At 45.6% G+C, this 20,520-nt stretch overlaps 1 protein-coding gene across 1 annotated transcript in view; it reads left to right on the forward strand.

Annotated features, from left to right (window-relative positions):
• LOC126109478 (leucine-rich repeat-containing protein 15-like) overlaps positions 1-20,520 on the forward strand; it is a 120,105-nt gene that overhangs the window by 30,721 nt on the left and 68,864 nt on the right. The window contains exon 5 of the mRNA XM_049914505.1: positions 15,505-15,712. Within this exon, the coding sequence (XP_049770462.1) occupies positions 15,505-15,712 (208 nt within the window). The remainder of the gene's footprint in view (positions 1-15,504; positions 15,713-20,520) is intronic.

Genomic DNA, 20,520 nt, shown 5'->3' on the forward strand with positions numbered 1-20,520 from the left:
TCAAGTGAATGCCAGAAGTGGAAATCCCTCCCAAATACACTGCTGGAAATTGAAATAAGAACACCGTGAATTCATTGTCCCAGGAAGGGGAAACTTTATTGACACATTCCTGGGGTCAGATACATCACATGATCACACTGACAGAACCACAGGCACATAGACACAGGAAACAGAGCATGCACAATGTCGGCACTAGTACAGTGTATATCCACCTTTCGCAGCAATGCAGGCTGCTATTCTCCCACGGAGACGATCGTACAGATGCTGGATGTAGTCCTGTGGAACGGCTTGCCATGCCATTTCCACCTGGCGCCTCAGTTGGACCAGCGTTCGTGCTGGACGTGCAGACCGCGTGAGACGACGCTTCATCCAGTCCCAAACATGCTCAATGGGGGACAGATCCGGAGATCTTGCTGGCCAGGGTAGTTGACTTACACCTTCTAGAGCACGTTGGGTGGCACGGGATACATGCGGACGTGCATTGTCCTGTTGGAACAGCAAGTTCCCTTGCCGGTCTAGGAATGGTAGAACGATGGGTTCGATGACGGTTTGGATGTACCGTGCACTATTCAGTGTCCCCTCGACGATCACCAGTGGTGTACGGCCAGTGTAGGAGATCGCTCCCCACACCATGATGCCGGGTGTTGGCCCTGTGTGCCTCGGTCGTATGCAGTCCTGATTGTGGCGCTCACCTGCCAAACACGCATACGACCATCATTGGCACCAAGGCAGAAGCGACTCTCATCGCTGAAGACGACACGTCTCCATTCGTCCCTCCATTCACGCCTGTCGTGACACCACTGGAGGCGGGCTGCACGATGTTGGGGCGTGAGCGGAAGACGGCCTAACGGTGTGCGGGACCGTAGCCCGGCTTCATGGAGACGGTTGCGAATGGTCCTCGCCGATACCCCAGGAGCAACAGTGTCCCTAATTTGCTGGGAAGTGGCGGTGCGGTCCGCTACGGCACTGCGTAGGATCCTACGGTCTTGGCGTGCATCCGTGAGTCGCTGCGGTCCGGTCCCAGGTCGACGGGTACGTGCACCTTCCGCCGACCACTGGCGACAACATCGATGTATTGTGGAGACCTCACGCCCCACGTGTTGAGCAATTCGGCGGTACGTCCACCCGGCCTCCCGCATGCCCACTATACGCCCACGCTCAAAGTCCGTCAACTGCACATACGGTTCACGTCCACGCTGTCGCGGCATGCTACCAGTGTTAAAGACTGCGATGGAGCTCCGTATGCCACGGCAAACTGGCTGACACGGACGGCAGCGGTGCACAAATGCTGCGCAGCTAGCGCCATTCGACGGCTTACACCGCGGTTCCTGGTGTGTCCGCTGTGCCGTGCGTGTGATCATTGCTTGTACAGCCCTCTCGCAGTGTCCGGAGCAAGTATGGTGGGTCTGACACACCGGTGTCAATGTGTTCTTTTTTCCATTTCCAGGAGTGTATTAAGAACTGGGAACTATTTTGCCTTTGCCACTAGGATATTTGGGTGAAGCTAATGGCGTCCTACAATGACCCACTGTGGTCGCACAAGAAAGGACTGAAATTTCTAAATGATCCCACCCCACTATATTTCCTCTCTCTCTCTCTCCCACTCTTTGTCTCACTCTCTGTGTCCCTCTCTGTATCTCTATCTACCTATTATCTCTCTCTCTCTCTCTCTCTCTCTCTCTCTCTCTCTCTCACACACACACACACACACACACACACACACGCACATACATAAGCAAACAATATTTTTATTTCTGTCTAGGTCAGAGAACAACATTGTCCCTGAAATGCAATCCTGTCTCCATAACCCAGTGGTCTGTGCAGCTGGCTGCCATTCCCTGGACCTGGATTCCATTCCCAATACTGTCTGGGATTTCTCGTTGGTGGGAGGACTGTTAAGGGGTGCAGCAAACTCTATGAGGCCAATCGAGAATGAGACGCAAGACAGGACAAGTAGTAGGAATTGTGGAAGGGGGGGCCAGAATGAGCGGCTGTCGGTTACACTCCGAACACAACACTTTATTTAGTTGTCCAAACATTACAGCGCAAATTCTAAGCTTGACTATGGACAGAAAACGTCTTTAATTCTAAAACGGCTGAAGGCCCATGAATTAAATACAGCTGCTAATTTTTTTTTCTTTTTTTTTTAACCTTAAATAGTATTTAAGGCCAAGGGATGTAAGACTTGACTAGTCAGATAGGTTAAGTTTTTTTAAAAGCCGCTGAAGGCCGATAAATTTAAAACAACAATAACCTTTCAGTAGGTAGAAGCCTCAAACTTTATGGCCAATAAGAAGCCTTACTTCAAAATGGCTCAAACCCTTTGTTTAAAATTGCAACCGGTTTTACAAGGCAGAAGGCGCAAAGCTATTAACCTTAAATAGTATTTAAGCCTAAGTGATGTAAGAATTGATAAGTAAGAATTCAAAATTTTAAAGCGGCTGAAGGCCCATAATTTTAAGAACAATACAACTGCGATAAATTTTCAACAGGCAGAAAGCTCACAGCTTTATCTTCCAAAAGGTAGTACTTCATAAGCAAGGTCATTAAAACTTAAAGCGGCTGAAGGCTGATGCTTTAAAACAATACAATAAATTTTCAACAGGCAGGAGGCGCAAGCTTTATCTTCAGACAATGTAAGAATTGCCCAGTTTAGAAAAACTTTTAAAACAGCTGAAAGCCTTTGATTTTAAAAACGCAATTAGAAGCATACAAATTCCAACCATCAGCTATGAGCCATTAAAAAATACACTGTCAAACGCCAACAAGAAAGGCAGTATAGGCAATGGCGCTCAGAAGTTTCCAGGGGGCTCAGTCTCTCCTTGAAATCTTCGCTTAGGTGAGACAAGAGGTCAGCCCAACTATACTCGATCCGCTTGCAACATAACCAAGAGACAGTCAGGGACCCACCGACAAGACGACTTGCTAACCACCGACCAGTACACGAGAATTCCAAAGCCAAAACGTTACAAACATAGCCGCCCACAACCAAAAATACATGAAGCTGTCAAAAACTACACACCATGTTGGACAGCGACAGCAGGTGAGGAAAGGGCACTGCCTGAATTTACGTCAGCGACCAGGGCAGCTAACCGGAACGCTAACGGCCACAAGGCAGAAAATTCAGCTGGTGTACTTGAATTTCAAACCGACAAATATGGTTAATTCCACCACACGGCGGCAAAATCTTCACCAACTCGAACACTCGCTGATGCTCCCAGGAATAGCGCCAACAGTGAACCACAAGCCAAGGGGCCAACGTGAACAGACGTTGCCCCGGTAATAAGATCACCACTCAACTTTCATGTCCTGGGTCGGTGAGCCACGAACCTTGTAGCACCCCCATACGCTCCGACACTGTGTAGAGACCACAAGTGGGCCCAGCCAACTGCGCCGCACAGAGACTTGCTTGCTGATTCACTCCAACCGACCGAGTCGCTGCACACCACTATAAACACCAGACCAAAGTTGTTATACGGTGCAATTATCGATACACACCGCTGCTGCCACACGTAGAAAGAGGAAGAACCACGGCATAACTGCAATAACTGCCGGAAACCAAACCCAGAGTAACAGCCAAGTTTTAAAGCAATGCATAAGCTGGGATCAGCATGGCTCAGAGGAGCTACTCGACCGAGCTGTAATGGTCTAGGTCACGAGAACTTATTGCAGGGAGAGTGGCCCTCCATACCACATCAAACGTCGCTATTGGCATAGGATGACAAGGCGGTTGGTCGGCAGCGATGGACCTGCCAGAGCCTGTGGACAGAGTTTAGGTTATGTGACGCTACCATTGGTACTCACCAAGATTTTAAGGAGGTTTCCCTCGGTTCTAATGCAAATGCCAGAATCGGTTATTCTCTCCCATACAGGAAACCCTCTGCCCCACTACCAGTTCGTCGACAGACTGATAGAAATGAACTTAGATTATATAATGGGCCATATCTCAAACAGCCTACTCCACTTCTTGGAACAGAGAATGGAAAGTAAACAAAAAGGAAATTAAATTCTCAAGATCAATCAAGTAATCTAGCAAGATAATGGCTGTACTCTATAATAAATACTAACAAATACACATATATGCATGAATACATTTTGTTGGGTTGGGTTGTTTGCGGGAAGAGACCAAATTGAGAGGTCATCGAATTAGGGAAGGACGGGGAAGGAAGTCGGCCGTGTGCCTTCAAAGGAACCATCCCGGCATTTGCCTGGAGAGATTTAGGGGAATCACGGAAAACCGAAATCAGGATGGCCGGACGCGGGATTGAACCGTCGTCCTCCCGAATACATTTCGTCTTTTTTTTAAAGTAACTTCGGAAAATTGACCAATGAACCACATACACAAACATAATACCAAATTTAATGGACTTTCCTTCATATTCACGACGTAAAAGTACTGGTAGTTCAAAATTAACATCTGTACATTTCGTATTCATAAATACAAAGACATTGAACACTGTGTCTTCCAGTCACGCTTGTTCCTAAACCAATTAAATTATGAAACCAAGTAGATAACAAGCAGAAATTTACAATCTCGATGATGTCTTGTGGTACCCATAACAGGCCTATAAGTACAGGATGCTTATAAATTACTTATACTAATATAACGTCTAATTATGAAAAAGGTAAATAACTTGCAGAAAGGTTTGACACAGCAATTAATGCAGTTTACCTTCCAGTTTTATTGACGACTAACACTGCTAGTGTCTGCTAGGGGACATACGCATTGAGTTATTCCAACAGTCGTATAACTGTGCAAACCGTACACATAGTTATTTATGGTTTCATGAATCCAGACCTGCTACTACAGTCCAGAGACAATTCAGGAGTAAATATCGCAAGTCACCGCCGCAAAGACAAGCTGTTTTTAATTGGTGCGACCTTTTCACTGAAACTGGCTGTGTCTCCCACAGGACGTCGGGTCAGGGATGGCCAGCAGTCTCCTATTTTGCCCAGTCAGCTGTAACTGGCATATCGTACCTGGAAATGCTTGAACCTTTAAATGGTTCAAATGGCTCTGAGCACTATGCGACTTAACTTTTGAGGTCATCAGTCGCCTAGAACTTAGAACTACCTAAACCTAACTAACCCAAGGACATCAAACACATCCATGCCCGAGGCAGGATTCGAACCTGCGACAGTAGCGGTCACGCGGATCCAGACTGTAGCGCCTAGAACCGCTCGGCCACTGCTGCCGGCCCCCATACGTGTACCTGTAAAATAAACCAAAAGTAAATTACGCAGTGTTGTTGTATGAAGGCGATAGTTAGGGCTTACTAATTAAAAAACTTTGATTATCCATCGTATGTCAGATCTGGTTCTAACTACTCCCAACGGGAAATCCTCTTGTCACAGTCCCATCCTTAGGAACATGGCAGATCAGGGCTAAGGGATGTCAGTGGTCCACTCTTTCTTCTTGGGTTCTGAAAAAAGCATATAAAAAAGATTCTGTGAACTTAACAGGAGCAACACTACGACAAGTATGAGGTTGTTATCGAGTTTACCTATAAGTATTTTTCAGAAAAAAATTTAGGCCCATGGATCTAATTAAACATTTCTGGAGCAAAATTACAGGTGTGTTTAAAAACCCTTCGCAAACATTCCCGAATTCAGCTTTCAATTCCCCCCACCCTTCTTCCCCACGCATTGCTTTATGAAACAAAATTGTGAAAACACGTGTTATGCAATTCTCTTAAAACTTTGACACTTAAATCGTCATAAAGACAATGCTAAAAATTAACGAATGAAGAAGCTTTGACTGTTATTAAAGCCACTGCTTATTCTGCATACACATATAATTGTCACATTTTTAATAAACACTGGACTCAATACGACATCATGAGCGCATTGGGAGTATCCATTTTATTTGTTTTCGAAATTGCTATTATCGAAATGAACTCTAAGACAAAAAAGAGAGGAACCACGAAGGAATTATGCGAATGGACGGACGGCGCCAGATGTGATTTACATGTACTAATAAAGAAATGGTTACTATTTCAGAAAAATGATTTATTCAAAACAAGACATTCACATACGCCGGCCGTTGTGGCCGAGCGGTTCTAGGTGCTACAGTCTGGAACCGCACGACTGCTACGGCCGCATGTTCGAATCCTACGTCGGGCATCGATGTGTGTGATGTCCTTAGGTTAGTTAGATTTAAGTAGTTCTAAGTCTAGGGGACTGATGACCTCAGATGTTAAGTCCCATAGCGCTCAGAGCGATTTGAACCATTTTTGAGCTTCACGTACTGAGTAAGTCAATGAAGCGTTGGTCAACTTCTGGCCCTTACGTAAGCAGTTATTCGGCTTGCATATTGATCGATAGAATTGTGGCATGCACTCCTGAAGCATATCATCCCAAAGTCCGTCCAACTGGAAAGTTAGATCGTCAAAATCCCTAGATGCTTGGAGGGCCCTGCCCATAATGCTGCAAACGTTCTCAAGCGGGGAGAGATCTGACGACCTTGATGGCCAAGAAACCATGGCCGTATGCGGGCAGGCATTATCTTGCTAGACTGTAAGCCAGGAGAGCTTGCCATGAAGGGCAACAAAATAAAGGTTGTAGGGGTGCCGAAGATGACAACCAAAGAAGTCCTGCTATGAAAATGAATGCACCTCATATTTGTCGGGCCTTATGGAGGGCGACAGTCAATTTGGTATCCCAAACGCTGTCTGGGGCACCTCCACACATGCCCTAGCAGATCATCGGGACTCGGTTGGAAGTGCGATTCATCACTGAAGACAACTCTACTCCGGTCACTAAGCTTGCCTACCTTGGCCAGCGAGGTCGCAGATTTCACCCTAACTGAGAACTTTTGGTACATTGTCGGCAACGCCATACACCATCTGATGATTTTGACCATCAGACACGCCGACTGGGCAGAATTTGGCATGATATCCCCAAGGAGAACTACTCCATCAATAAATGCCAATCCGTATAGCTACCGCCATAAGGGCAGAAAGTGGACCAACCAGTTATTGACTCGCTCAATTTGTGATGCTCTTTCTCTCGAACAAGCCATCCTATTTTAATCAAACTGTAATCATCTGTTGGTCTGTACATCTACAGCACAGCTATAGAGTTCGGGTGATTCTTTCATGGTGCGCCGCTTTCTTCAAAGTGTATATTGCATTGCGGATTACAGGCTGGCTAATAGATCAGAGCTGGTGCTCCAACGTGCAGTTTGTCAGCACCGACAACAACGCCGTTCTTTGTCAGTGCTGTAATAATGTCAGTAGTACTACTACGGAAAAACTGCTCATTGCAGTACCAGATCTGAAATAATCTGTTGTTGGGTTGTTTTTAAGGGAGGAGACCAGACAGCGAGGTTATCGTCTAATCGGGTTAGGGAAGGACGGGGAAGGAAGTCGGCCGTGCTCTTTCAAAGGAACCACCCCGGCATTTGCCTCGAGTGATTTAGGGAAATAACGGTAAACCTAAATCAAGATGGCCGGACGCGGCATTGAACCGTCGTCCTCCCGAATGCAAGCCCAGTGTGTTAGCCACTGCGCCACCTCGCTCCGTGAAATAATCTGTCAATCATTATTGAAAGAAGTGTTGATACGGACAATGTTCCTCATTTCATTATTGACACCATAATTCCTGAGATGATGTCTCCTCAGTCATGGCTCAAATTCTTAAAATTACGACCTTTTGAATTGCCATCAAGATCTTCTGAAATGAAGCTGACCAACTTTCAGGTTGATGGCTGTAGTTACTTTGAGTACGTCTTTTCCACAACTTCACCAGACCTTATATAGTCAGTCTGATACTACACACAGCCACAGATTTGCGTTGGATTCTACGAAGGCAACAGCGCTACGGAGGTTCGTAAATGTCACAGACATTCGCCGAAGAAAGGCTTCGGTTCAGTACGCAGTAGTCCGAATCAACAGAAAAGCCGGAAGCGTAAATTCTCCGGTACAAACACGGGAAGCACTTTCTTGCAGGTTACGCACATAACGAGAAACGAGACAATGCGTACTTGTGGCCTGTGTTCAATAGCGAAGTCGCGGAAGGGTATCAACTTTTTACACCAGTCGTATACCGTTTCCGTTATACAGTAAGACGGTCGTAAAACACACATTTGTGACATGTTTGAAATTCGTTCAACAAGACCCGGTAACTGATAATCTAGTATAAAGGGCTTTCATATGAAAACGCGTAATCGTCATAACTGTTAATATACAGCGTGGCAATTATTGGACTGTACGAAAAAAAGTTAATTGGTTACAAACTACGCCATGCACACACTTTATTGACTCAAATGGTTCAAATGGCTCTGAGCACTATGGGACTTGACATCTGAGGTCATCAGTCCCCTAGAACTTGGAACTACTTAAACCTAAGGACAGCACAGAACACTCAGTCATCACGAGGCAGAGAAAATCCCTGACCCCGCCGGGAATCGAACCCGGAAGCCCGGGCGTGGGAAGCGAGAACGCTACCGCACGACCACGAGATGCGGACCACTTTATTCAACATGTAAATTTCCCTACAGGTATTCCGATTTAGGTTATGAAATGTTCGATGTACCTGCCAGTATTGGCTATGATGCGGCGTACACGAATAGCGAAATTCTGCATGACCCGCTGAAGTGTCGGAACATCGATGATGTCGATGACCTCCTGAATGGCTGTTCTCGGTTCAGCAATGGTTTTGGGGTTATTGCTGAACACCTTGTCTTGAATATATCCACACAGAAAGGAGTCGCATGTGTTCAGATCCGATGATTATGGCGGCCAATCGGCCAATCGAGGCCCATGCCAGTGGCCTCTGGGTGCCCCAGAGCCAGAATGCGGTCCTCAAACTGCTCCTCTGGTACGTCAAACACTCTCCTGTTTCGATGGGGTCGAGCTCCGTATTGCATGAACCAAATCTTGTCGAAATCAGGGTCACTCTGCGTAATGGGGATAAAATCATCTTCTAAAATCTCCACGTACTGTTTCGGTAGTCGCCGTACCATCAAGGAATATTGCACCGATTATTCCGCGACTTTGCATGCAGTCACCTGTTGAGGGTGAAAGACTCACCAATCGTTAAATGCGGATCTTCAGCCCCCGAGATGCGCCGGTATTGCTTATTGACGAACCCATCCAAATCAAAGTTGGCTTCGGCGCTAAACCAAACCATACAGCGCATACTAATTCTGATCATGCGGAGCTTGAACGTCCTAACGCAAACAGTTCAGAAGTTACGACGATTTTATTTCATATAGTCCAGTAGCTGTCACCCAGTGTTTGCGCAGTTAAGAGACAAGTGGTCTATGTCTTTTCGGAAAAATGTTTGCGGTTGCCTACGTAACAATAATTGTACCCATGCGTGCGTATCTTCATCCGAAGCAAACCGACAGCAAAGAATTTGTATCTTCACGGCTCCAAAAATATGGAAATCACATAGGGCGATACCGGGACTTTATGGAGGACGTCTGAGTGATTCCCCGGGAAACTTGTGTTGGCGGACCCACCTGTTTCCAAGGTTATTTAAAGTGCGCTGCAGATATTTCGCTGGGAAGCCCTTGCACGTCGTCTATACAGCCCCGATCTCTCCAGATGCGACTTCCATAGTTTTGGAGGCGTTAAGAAATACATTCGTTGTCATCGATTCGCTTCGGACGGAGTGGTGCAATGATCGTTCCATAGGCAATGACAAACATTTCTTCATGAAGCCGTTGTCCACCTTGTCATACAGTGAGATAAATGTATTAATAAACATTGGAATTATTTTTGAAGTAATTGACATTTTATATACTTTTTATGTTCCTTACGTCAGTCAGTAAAAACGAGATCATTGTAGGATCACTTTGTTGTCTGGCAGACTGTTCGGCTCTTATGAAACATTTTGCTCAGGAACACGTAGACGCATCACTTTAAAATTCATGTCTAATACTTCATTCGGAGTAGGTATTAAAATCCATGGAGAGGAAATAAAAACTTTGAGGTTCGCCGATGACATTGTAATTTAGTCAGAGAGACCAAAGGACCTGCAAGAGCAGTTGAACAGAGTGGACAGTGCCGTGAAAGGAGGATATAAGATGAACATCAACAAAAGCAAAACGAGGATAATGAAATGTAATCGAATTAAGTCGGTTGATGCTGAGGGAATTAGATTAGGAAATGAGACACTTAAAGAAGTAAAGAAGTTTTGCTATTTGGGGAGCAAAATAACTGATGATGGTCGAAGTACAGAGGATTCAAAATGTAGACTGGCAATGGCAAGGAAAGCGTTTCTGAAGAAGAGAAATTTGTTGACAATGTCAGGAAGTCGTTCCTGAAAGAATTTTAGTGTAGAGGGTCGTCTGTAAAGGAGACTACATGTTAGTCGCTAGTGTCATCTGTTCTTGAGTACTGCTCGAGTGTTTGGGATAAGCACCAGGTCCGATTAAAGGAAGACATCGAAGCAATTCAGAGGCGAGCATCTAGATTTGTTACCGGTAGCTTCGAACAACATACAGGTGTTACGGAGGTGCTTCCGGAACGCAAATGTGAATCTGTGGAGCGAAGGCGTCTTTCTTTTCGAGGTACACTACTGACCAAATTTAGAGAACCCGCATTTGAAGCTGACCGCAGAGCGATCCTGCAGCAGCCAAGATACATTCCGCATAAGGACCATGAAGATAAGATACGAGAATTTAGGGCTCATACAGGGGCAACAGACAACAGTTTTCCCTCGCTCTCTCTGTAAATGGAACAGGAGAGGAAACAGGGTACCCTCCACCACGCTCCTTATCGTGGTTTACGGGGTATGTGTGTAGATGTAAATGATTTACATTAACCTGAGTAACCATAAAAAATATCGCACTTTGCTTGAAAATGTGTAAGCAACGTGGCTTTTAGCCGCTGATGTGCCACGCCCAGTGCAGTATATAATAATAGCACTTAAATGTAAAATATCAAATAATCACACTCTAGGTCAAACGAATGAACCTCAATTATGCCAATTCCGTCATTCCTACATGTGCTGCAAAAGACTGTTGGCTTTTTAAAACTCAATAGACGATTTCCGACCCTTGCGAATACAGGGTTCCCCAAAAGGAACGGTCAATATTAAGGCGTCTGACAGGAACTATCATTTGAAGCAAAAATCTTCATATGGACATATGCCATATTCAGAATGGTTTTCAACGTAGAGCACATGTAATGTATATTTGTTTTTGGGGTAGTGACACGCACGTTTGTGCCCTACCAACATAACCTCTTTCAAGTTTTATGCTAACACGTCGTTGCTCTTGAATCCTTCGTTCGGGACGTCTTCCTGACAGTAAACTGGTCCGTTGAACGAGCATCTGTCCATGGTGTTTTGTGAAGGTACTAATGCGTGGACTGAGTGTGTATTAAAGAGTAGGATTACTTAACTGGAGTAGGATCACTTAACCGTGTTCGTACATGCGTTGGCTAAAATGACACACACATATATATAACAGTGAAGAATGTGCAGATATGGTGTACATAAACGGCTCCTGTGATGGGAGTGCCACAGCTGGTTTCGGAGAATACCGTCAGCGCTCTTCGACACGTCGAATTCAAATGGTTCAAATGGCTCTGAGCAATATGTGACTTAACTTCTGCGGTCATCAGTCCCCTAGAACTTAGAACTACTTAAACCAAACTAAGGACATCACATACATCCGTGCCCGGGGGCAGGATTCGAACCTGCGACCGTAGCGGTCGCGCGTTTCCAGACTGTAACGCCTAGAACCGCTCGGCCACTCCGGCCGGCTACGTCGAATGCCTCATCGTAGAAAGTTCAGCAGAGTTTTCGGCACATTACGTGAAACAGCTGTTGTTCCTAATTTTCATTTTCCTTTTTATCGTCGTTCAACAACATGTACAGGAACAGCAACACATTGTTAAAATGATGCAGCGTACTCCTACTGCCAGCGAATGGCGTCTTTCTGCACGTACTGGACATACACTCCTGGAAATGGAAAAAAGAACACATTGACACCGGTGTGTCAGACCCACCATACTTGCTCCGGACACTGCGAGAGGGCTGAGCAAGCAATGATCACACGCACGGCACAGCGGACACACCAGGAACCGCGGTGTTGGCCGTCGAATGGCGCTAGCTGCGCAGCATTTGTGCACCGCCGCCGTCAGTGTCAGCCAGTTTGCCGTGGCTTACGGAGCTCCATCGCAGTCTTTAACACTGGTAGCATGCCGCGACAGCGTGGACGTGAACCGTATGTGCAGTTGACGGACTTTGAGCGAGGGCGTATAGTGGGCATGCGGGAGGCCGGGTGGACGTACCGCCGAATTGCTCAACACGTGGGGCGTGAGGTCTCCACAGTACATCGATGTTGTCGCCAGTGGTCGGCGGAAGGTGCACGTGCCCGTCGACCTGGGACCGGACCGCAGCGACGCACGGATGCACGCCAAGACCGTAGGATCCTACGCAGTGCCGTAGGGGACCGCACCGCCACTTCCCAGCAAATTAGGGACACTGTTGCTCCTGGGGTATCGGCGAGGACAATTCGCAACCGTCTCCATGAAGCTGGGCTACGGTCGCGCACACCGTTAGGCCGTCTTCCGCTCACGCCGCAACATCGTGCAGCCCGCCTCCAGTGGTGTCGCGACAGGCGTGAATGGAGGGACGAATGGAGACGTGTCGTCTTCAGCGATGAGAGTCGCTTCTGCCTTGGTGCCAATGATGGTCGTATGCGTGTTTGGCGCCGTGCAGGTGAGCGCCACAATCAGGACTGCATACGACCGAGGCACACAGGGCCAACACCCGGCATCATGGTGTGGGGAGCGATCTCCTACACTGGCCGTACACCACTGGTGATCGTCGAGGGGACACTGAATAGTGCAAGGTACATCCAAACCGTCATCGAACCCATCGTTCTACCATTCCTAGACCGGCAAGGGAACTTGCTGTTCCAACAGGACAATGCACGTCCGCAGGTATCCCTTGCCACCCAACGTGCTCTAGAAGGTGTAAGTCAACTACCCTGGCCAGCAAGATCTCCGGATCTGTCCCCCATTGAGCATGTTTGGGACTGGATGAAGCGTCGTCTCACGCGGTCTGCACGTCCAGCACGAACGCTGATCCAACTGAGGCGCCAGGTGGAAATGGCATGGCAAGCCGTTCCACAGGACTACATCCAGCATCTCTACGATCGTCTCCATGGGAGAATAGCAGCCTGCATTGCTGCGAAAGGTGGATATACACTGTACTAGTGCCGACATTGTGCATGCTCTGTTGCCTGTGTCTACGTGCCTGTGGTTCTGTCAGTGTGATCATGTGATGTATCTGACCCCAGGAATGTGTCAATAAAGTTTCCCCTTCCTGGGACAATGAATTCACGGTGTTCTTATTTCAATTTCCAGGAGTGTATGTCTACCGAACATTACATGCAGAAAACTTGCATCAGTTTGACAACGTGTCCACGACCTTCACATTGGTGACAATGGCGCACGACTGTGCACATCACTATCCAATGACTTTTCCACGTCAATGTATACATATTTTCATACCGCCTATGTCCCTCCTACCGTTCATTAGGGTAACGTGTAAAAATGTGAAGTGAATTTCGTCATGAACCTTTCAAGATTTTTGGTAACAATTTTAAACGACGACTTGTCTTTGTATAGTAGCATAGATTAATACCTATAGTAGTACAGTACATTAGCACGTAGTACATACGGGGTCGTTTGAAAAGTCCGTGCAAAAATAAAAGCTACTTACTTGTTTGGGGTAAACCTTTTTTTATTTTTCGACATAGTCTCATTTCAGACTTATACAGTTCATCCAACGCTGTTCAAATTTGTTGAACCCTTCCGAATAATAGGAATTGTCGAAGTCTGCAAAATAGCTATTAGTTGCTGCAATCACCTCTTCGTTTGAATAATATATTTGTCCCGCCTGCCATTTCTTCAAATTGGGGAACATATAGTAGTCCGAGGGAGCCGAGTATGGAGAATAGGGGAGATGTGAAACGAGTTGGAATTCTATTTCCATCAATTTTACGACCACACCTGGTGAGGTGTGTGCTGGTGCATTGTCGTGATGGAAAAGGACTTTTTTGCGGTCCACTCGCCAGCGTCTTTCTTGCAGCTCGGTTTTCAACGATGAATAGTATGCACCTGTATTACTTTTACTCTTTTCCAGATTTCTTGCGAATCCCAAAAGACAGTCGCCGTAACGTTTCCGGCCGAAGGAATGGTCTTCGCCGTTTTTGGTGCAGATTCTCTCTTGGTAACCCATTGTTTAGATTGTTGTTTTGTCTGAAGAGTATAGTAAAGTATCCATTTTTCATCCACAGTGGCGAAACGACCCTTAAAGCCCTGCGGATTCTTATTGATTACCTACAAACAATCCTTGCAACACTTTACACGATTCCGTGTTGGGTCAAGCATGAGCAATTGCGGAATCCATCTTGCAGATAGATTTCTCCTGTCCATATGTTTATACAAAATATCATATACCCATTTATTCGAGATGCTCACAGCACTAGCAATCTCACGCACCTTCTTCTTTCATCCATCACCGTATCATGGATTTTATCAATGATTTCTGGAGTCGTAACTTCCATAGGGCGTCCAGAACTTTCAGCATCACTTGTGCCCATATGGCCACTCCGAAAAGTTTGAAACCACTTATAAACTGTTCTAATCGAAGGTGCAGAGTCACCGTAATGTTTATCAAGTTTCTCTTTAGCCTCCTGAGGCGTTTTGTCTTTCATAAAGTAATGTTTAATCACCACACGAAATTCTTTTTCGTCCATTTTTTTGACAATCACTCGACTTCCTTGATTCACATGAATGCCAAACACAAAGAAATAGACCAATATGGCTGAAACTTGGTGTGCGTTCTTTCCAAAGATGCTACTAACTAAACATGACCTCCATACGCGCCGGTGGTGCCATCTCTCGGACTTTGCACGGACTTTTCAAACGATCCTCGTTGTAGTACTGTACGCAGTATGTTATAGGATAACAAAGTAAAGTGGTATATAGTTAACAAGTTCAAATGGCTCTGAGTACTATGGGACTCAACATCTTATGTCGTAAGTCCCCTAGAACTTAGAACTACTTAAACCTAACTAACCTAAGGACATCACACACACCCATGCCCGAGGCAGGATTCGAACCTGCGACCGTAGCAGTCCCGCGGTTCCGGACTGCAGCGCCAGAACCGCTAGACCACCGCGGCCGGCATGTAGTTAACATGTGCTATAGTGTAGTATGTAATATATTGTAGCTTATATACCATATTAGTCTATTAATACACAGTACCTGACTAATGGTTCACACTGTAACTCAAAATAGAGTATCAGTCGCGTTTTTTGAATGAGATTCGGAAACATGGATGTTCATTTGTAAATCCAGTATTTGCTGTTACGGCGCCTTACTGCAAGATGCAGATGGCGCCAGAACCACTACAGGTTCAGAGCAGAGTTAGGAAATGTTTGACGGTAGTTTCTTCTGGGGACTTACAATACTATCCCATTATAATACAGTGCTAAGTTGATAAAGGAACCTTTGAACATTTACATGCTTACAGTTCGACTTTTGCGTCGACACCGCTGCTGGAGACTGTGGACTTACGCAGCAACATGTTGACGTCACTGGAGCCTGGGACGTTCACCGGCATCAAGAGTCTCAAGGAGGTCATCCTCGAAGATAACCACCTGTCCTTGCTTCCACCAAAGACCTTCGGAAGCAACCCCAACCTCGTGACCCTGATGCTGGGCAAGAATAGTCTGACAGAGGTGAGGAGTCGCATAAATTTACTGTCTAGCAGCTAGCCAAGGCGAATAAACGCGGAACTTACATGATTTTAGGGGAAAATATTCACGCATAAATATCCAAAATTAATATTTCACTCTGCAGTGAGTGAGTGAATGAGAGAGAGAGAAAGAGAGAGAGAGAGAGAGAGAGAGAGAGAGAGAGAGAGAGAGAGAGACAGGGGGAGGGGCGGAGGAAGAGAGAGAATGAGAAAGAGGAGAGTTAGATTGGAGGGAAAATTAAAGAGAGGAAGGAGAGTGAGAGAGAGAGGTGTGGAAGAGAGAGTCGAAAATGTGAAAGAGGAAGCAGGATAAAATAGGGAGAGAGGAGAAAACAGGTGATTGGACAGATGGATAAAAGGGAAGGTAAACCATACAATAGTTTGAAACTATGATTAAAATTGTCACACCAGTTGTAAAAACCTGAATTCTAGTCTCTTGTCGTGTCATGGGATTTTTTTTTTCTCCTAACCTTTGATGCCACACCAATGACGACTACGAATGATATGAGACGACAAAGGTCAACAATATGGAATATGGGTTTGTACGAGAAGTCTGCTCTGGTTTTCTATTAGGGGTAGCAAAGAATTCAACTCGCAAGCTGTGACCTGGTTTGAGTGGGACAGTGCTCAGCCTCGCTGCACATTTCCCTCACCACCATTGCAGCTGTCTAAAAGTGAGGAGGGGGGAGAGGGGAAAACTGAGAATGCACCGAATTTAGATGACAATTCAGTCGCACTGCATAGGATTTGATTTTATATTTCACATTTCTCAACAACACAGACCACAAACAATACAAATTTTTAGTATTATTTATTTTTGCATCTCTGAGGATATGATTTTTATCTGGTACAAGCTGTCGGCATACAGATAGACGAAGACAATTTCACAGATTTTCGCACTCAGGTACACGTGACCTATTTCGTCCCATAATGGACGAACGGTATTTCACACACATGTTAATCGAAATATTGCAGCACTTTCATAAGTCCATTCTGGAAATGTAGAAACTCTTTTTGGGGAAAACTATGTAGATATCCTGTACAGGTTTTTAGAGTGAAAGGATTATTCTTTAAAACGGGAAATACACTGCAGTTAGTTACATCCACAAATGCACAGGAGCGCTTTCAGCTGGAACGACAAGCAGTGTCGTAACTGGGTGCCGGCTTAGCAGTGTCCTCAAAACGTTTAGCATAATTTCCTTGTAATTATTTCAAGGACACAATGAATTCTTCAGACCACACGTTTCATTTAACGCCAGTGAGCTTACGGGACTGGACTGTGTAAGTATTTATCACTTTTACAATGCGGTTTTCCTCTGAAATGTATCCTCATCAAATCAGAAATAAGTATTTTTGGCATATTTCAGACCCGTCAGCAACTGTGATAGACTAATATATTGAAAAATCCGACTCAGTTACCCAGGTTTCGGCAAGAATAATCTAGCCTTCTTCAGAAGCATAAAATTACTATAACATGCCAGAGTAAGGCACAGTTAACATTAAAAATTAAAACCTATAGTACCGTGGTACGATGTCGAATTAAGACATGGTACCACGGTACTATAGGTTTTAATTTTTAATGTTGACTGTGCCTTACTTTGGCATGTTATTTTATGGTTCTGAAGAAGGCTAGATTATTCTAGCCGAAACCTGGGTAAAGACCACAAAATTTTCGCCGCTAAGGCGGACTTTTCAGTATATCAGAAATAATTTGTTTGTCTCCTTAGTGTCTTACAATGGGCAGTGGGCAGCGACGTCTGTAATGCTTTCTGGATAATCCAATTTTTGTTCCTGCCCTTCTACGTATTTTCTTCATCAACGGCTTTGCTGCAATGGTAAGAACAGACATGTCTAGTAGTAAGATTGGTGACCATCTTGCTCTCCAGAGTGCGGTTGGCAAACGAGATGCACTCGCCGCTTGTGAGACCAATTAGGGAGCTACTTGACGGAGAAGTAGAGGCTCCGGTCACGAAAACTGGAAAAGGCTGCTAGAGTCGTGTATTTACCATATTCCCCTTCTCCAGTGACGCCTATGGGTTGAGGATGACACGGTGGGCGGTCGGTACCGTTGAACCTTCCAAGGTCTGTTGGGACAGAGTACCTAGTACTCTGTTTTCCTTCGTGCATTCAACAAAAGCGCGTTTTAAGTCGAAAAATCGTTCCGGGCTTGCTTATTGACTTACCCAGCGTACTTTGCAATAGTGTATAGTGTCTCCAAACTCTTCGTTCAGTTCCATCCAAAACTCTTGCAACCCGCAGTGGAATAACACGATGGGAGTTCAAAAGGTAATAGACCACTTTTGGCTCCGTCAGTTTCGGTCGGAAAAATGTGGAATTTTTTTGTGTAACATCGTGGAATATTCCCGCGTTAGTCTCTGTAGTTTCATGAAGTTGCAGTTGGTGGTGGCGCTGTATGTAGTCTCCAAAGTGGCGTCTGTAACAGAGGTGTGATTGAGTTTCTTTTGGCGGAAAACCAGAGCTTCGCAGGTATTCATATGCGCTTGCCGAATGTTTACGGAGGCCAGGCAGTGAACAAAAGCATGTTGAGTCGTTAGGCGTGCCGTCTGTCATCACCTCAACAAGGTCGAGCAAACCTGTCCGATCTCAGCCGTCCGTATACAGTTATGCCACCCCCACGAAATTGAAGAAACGACATCACCATGTTCGTCGCCACAAAATTGCAAACTAACCTCTTTTTCTCAATGAGTAGGTCTCAAAGCCTCCTTCAAAGCCTCATGCGATTTTTCGTACACGAGTGCTCACAAAACTTCATTAGACTGTCCTTCCTCATACATCCTACAGCCTCGTACGTGCGACTTTATGAGTTTTACTATTCATACCACCAATTTCGTCACATGCTGCATGCCTGAAAATTTAATATGAAGTGCTTCTTGAGTTACAGAACAATGAATCCTGTCTGTCGATTGTTGGAATCTTATGTTCTTTCGTTGTCAAGTAAATCTTTGAATTCTTTCTGCATAGTGTGGTAATGCCGTTGCCTAGCAAATGTACAGTATCCGTTGATTTCGTAAACGCATAATATATTTCGAGAATTCTCAATCCTCTCTTATGCCATTCCCATTCAGTTTTAAAGGTTTGTGACGATGGATCCCTAGGCTAACTCTACATCTACATTTATACTCCACAAGCCACCCAACGGTGTGTGGCGGAGCGCACTTTACGTTCCACTGTCATTACCTCCCTTTCCTTTTCCAGTCGCGTATGGTCCGCGGGAAGAACGACTGCCGGAAAGCCTCCGTGCGCGCTCGAATCTCTCTAACTTTACATTCGTTATCTCCTCGGGAGGTATAAGACGGGGGAAGCAATATACTCGATACCTCATCCAGAAACGCACCCTCTCGAAACCTAGACAGCAAGCTACACCGCGATGCAGAGCGCCTCTCTTGCGCAGTCAGCCACTTGAGTTTGCTAAACATCTGCGTAACGCTATCACGGTTACCAAATAACCCAGTGACGAAACGCGCCGCTGTTCTTTGGATCTTCTCTATCTCCTCTGTCAACCCGACCTGGTACGGATCCCACAATGATGAGCAATACTCAAGTATAGGTCGAACGAGTGTCTTGTAAGGCACCTCCATTGTTGATGGATTACATTTTCTAAGGACTCTCCCAATGAATCTCAACCTGGCACCCGCCTTACCAACAATTAATTTTATATGATCATTCCACTTCAGATCGTTCCGTACGCATACTCCCAGATATTTTACACAAGTACCTGTTCCCAGTGTTTGTTCTGCTGTCATATAATCATACAATAAAGGATCCTTCTTTCTATGTATTCGCAATACATTACATTTGTCTACGTTAAGGGTCAGTTGCCACTCCCTGCACCAAGTGCCGCCTATCCGCTGCAGATCTTCCTGCACCACTCTCTTGATGCAAAAGTGACTGGACCTATGAACGTCCTTCGTACAGTGAACAAATAGTGAAGGGTAAAGAGCGCTGGCAACACGATTCTGCCGAACTGAGGAGAGCTTTGTCGACCGAAAAATGCCGGACCGCAATACTAATTGAAATGTTGCGCTGGACCGAGTACCTACAGTCGACACAGAAGACTCGGCATCTACATCTACATCTACATCTACATCCATACTCCGCAAGCCACCTGACGGTGTGTGGCGGAGGGTACCTTCAGTACCTCTATCGGTTCTCCCCTCTATTCCAGTCTCGTATTGTTCGTGGAAAGAAGGATTCTCGGTATGCCTCTGTGTGGGCTCTAATCTCTCTGATTTTATACTCGTGGTCTCTTCGCGAGATATACGTAGGAGGGAGCAATATACTGCTTGACTCTTCGGTGAAGGTATGTTCTCGAAACTTTGACAAAAGCCCGTACCGAGCTACTGAGCGTCTCTCCTGCAGAGTCTTCCACTGGAGTTTATCTATCATCTCCGTAACGCTTTCGCGATTACTAAATGATCCTGTAACGAAGCGCGCTGCTCTCCGTTGGATCTTCTCTATGTCTTGTATCAACCCTATCTGGTACGGATCCCACACTGCCGAGCAGTATTCAAGCAGTGGGCGAACAAGCGTACTGTAACCTACTTCCTTTGTTTTCGGATTGCATTTCCTTAGGATTCTTCCAATGAATCTCAGTCAGGCATCTGCTTTACCGACAATCAACTTTATATGATCATTCCCATTTGAATCACTCCTAATGCGTACTCCCAGATAATTTATGGTATTAACTGCTTCCAGTTGCTGACCTGCTATTTTGTAGCTAAATGATAAAGGATCTATCTTTCTGTGTATTCGCAGCACATTACACTTGTC

The sequence above is a fragment of the Schistocerca cancellata genome, chromosome 12 (genome assembly GCF_023864275.1).
Source record: "Schistocerca cancellata isolate TAMUIC-IGC-003103 chromosome 12, iqSchCanc2.1, whole genome shotgun sequence".
NCBI classification, from domain to species: Eukaryota; Metazoa; Arthropoda; class Insecta; order Orthoptera; family Acrididae; genus Schistocerca; species Schistocerca cancellata.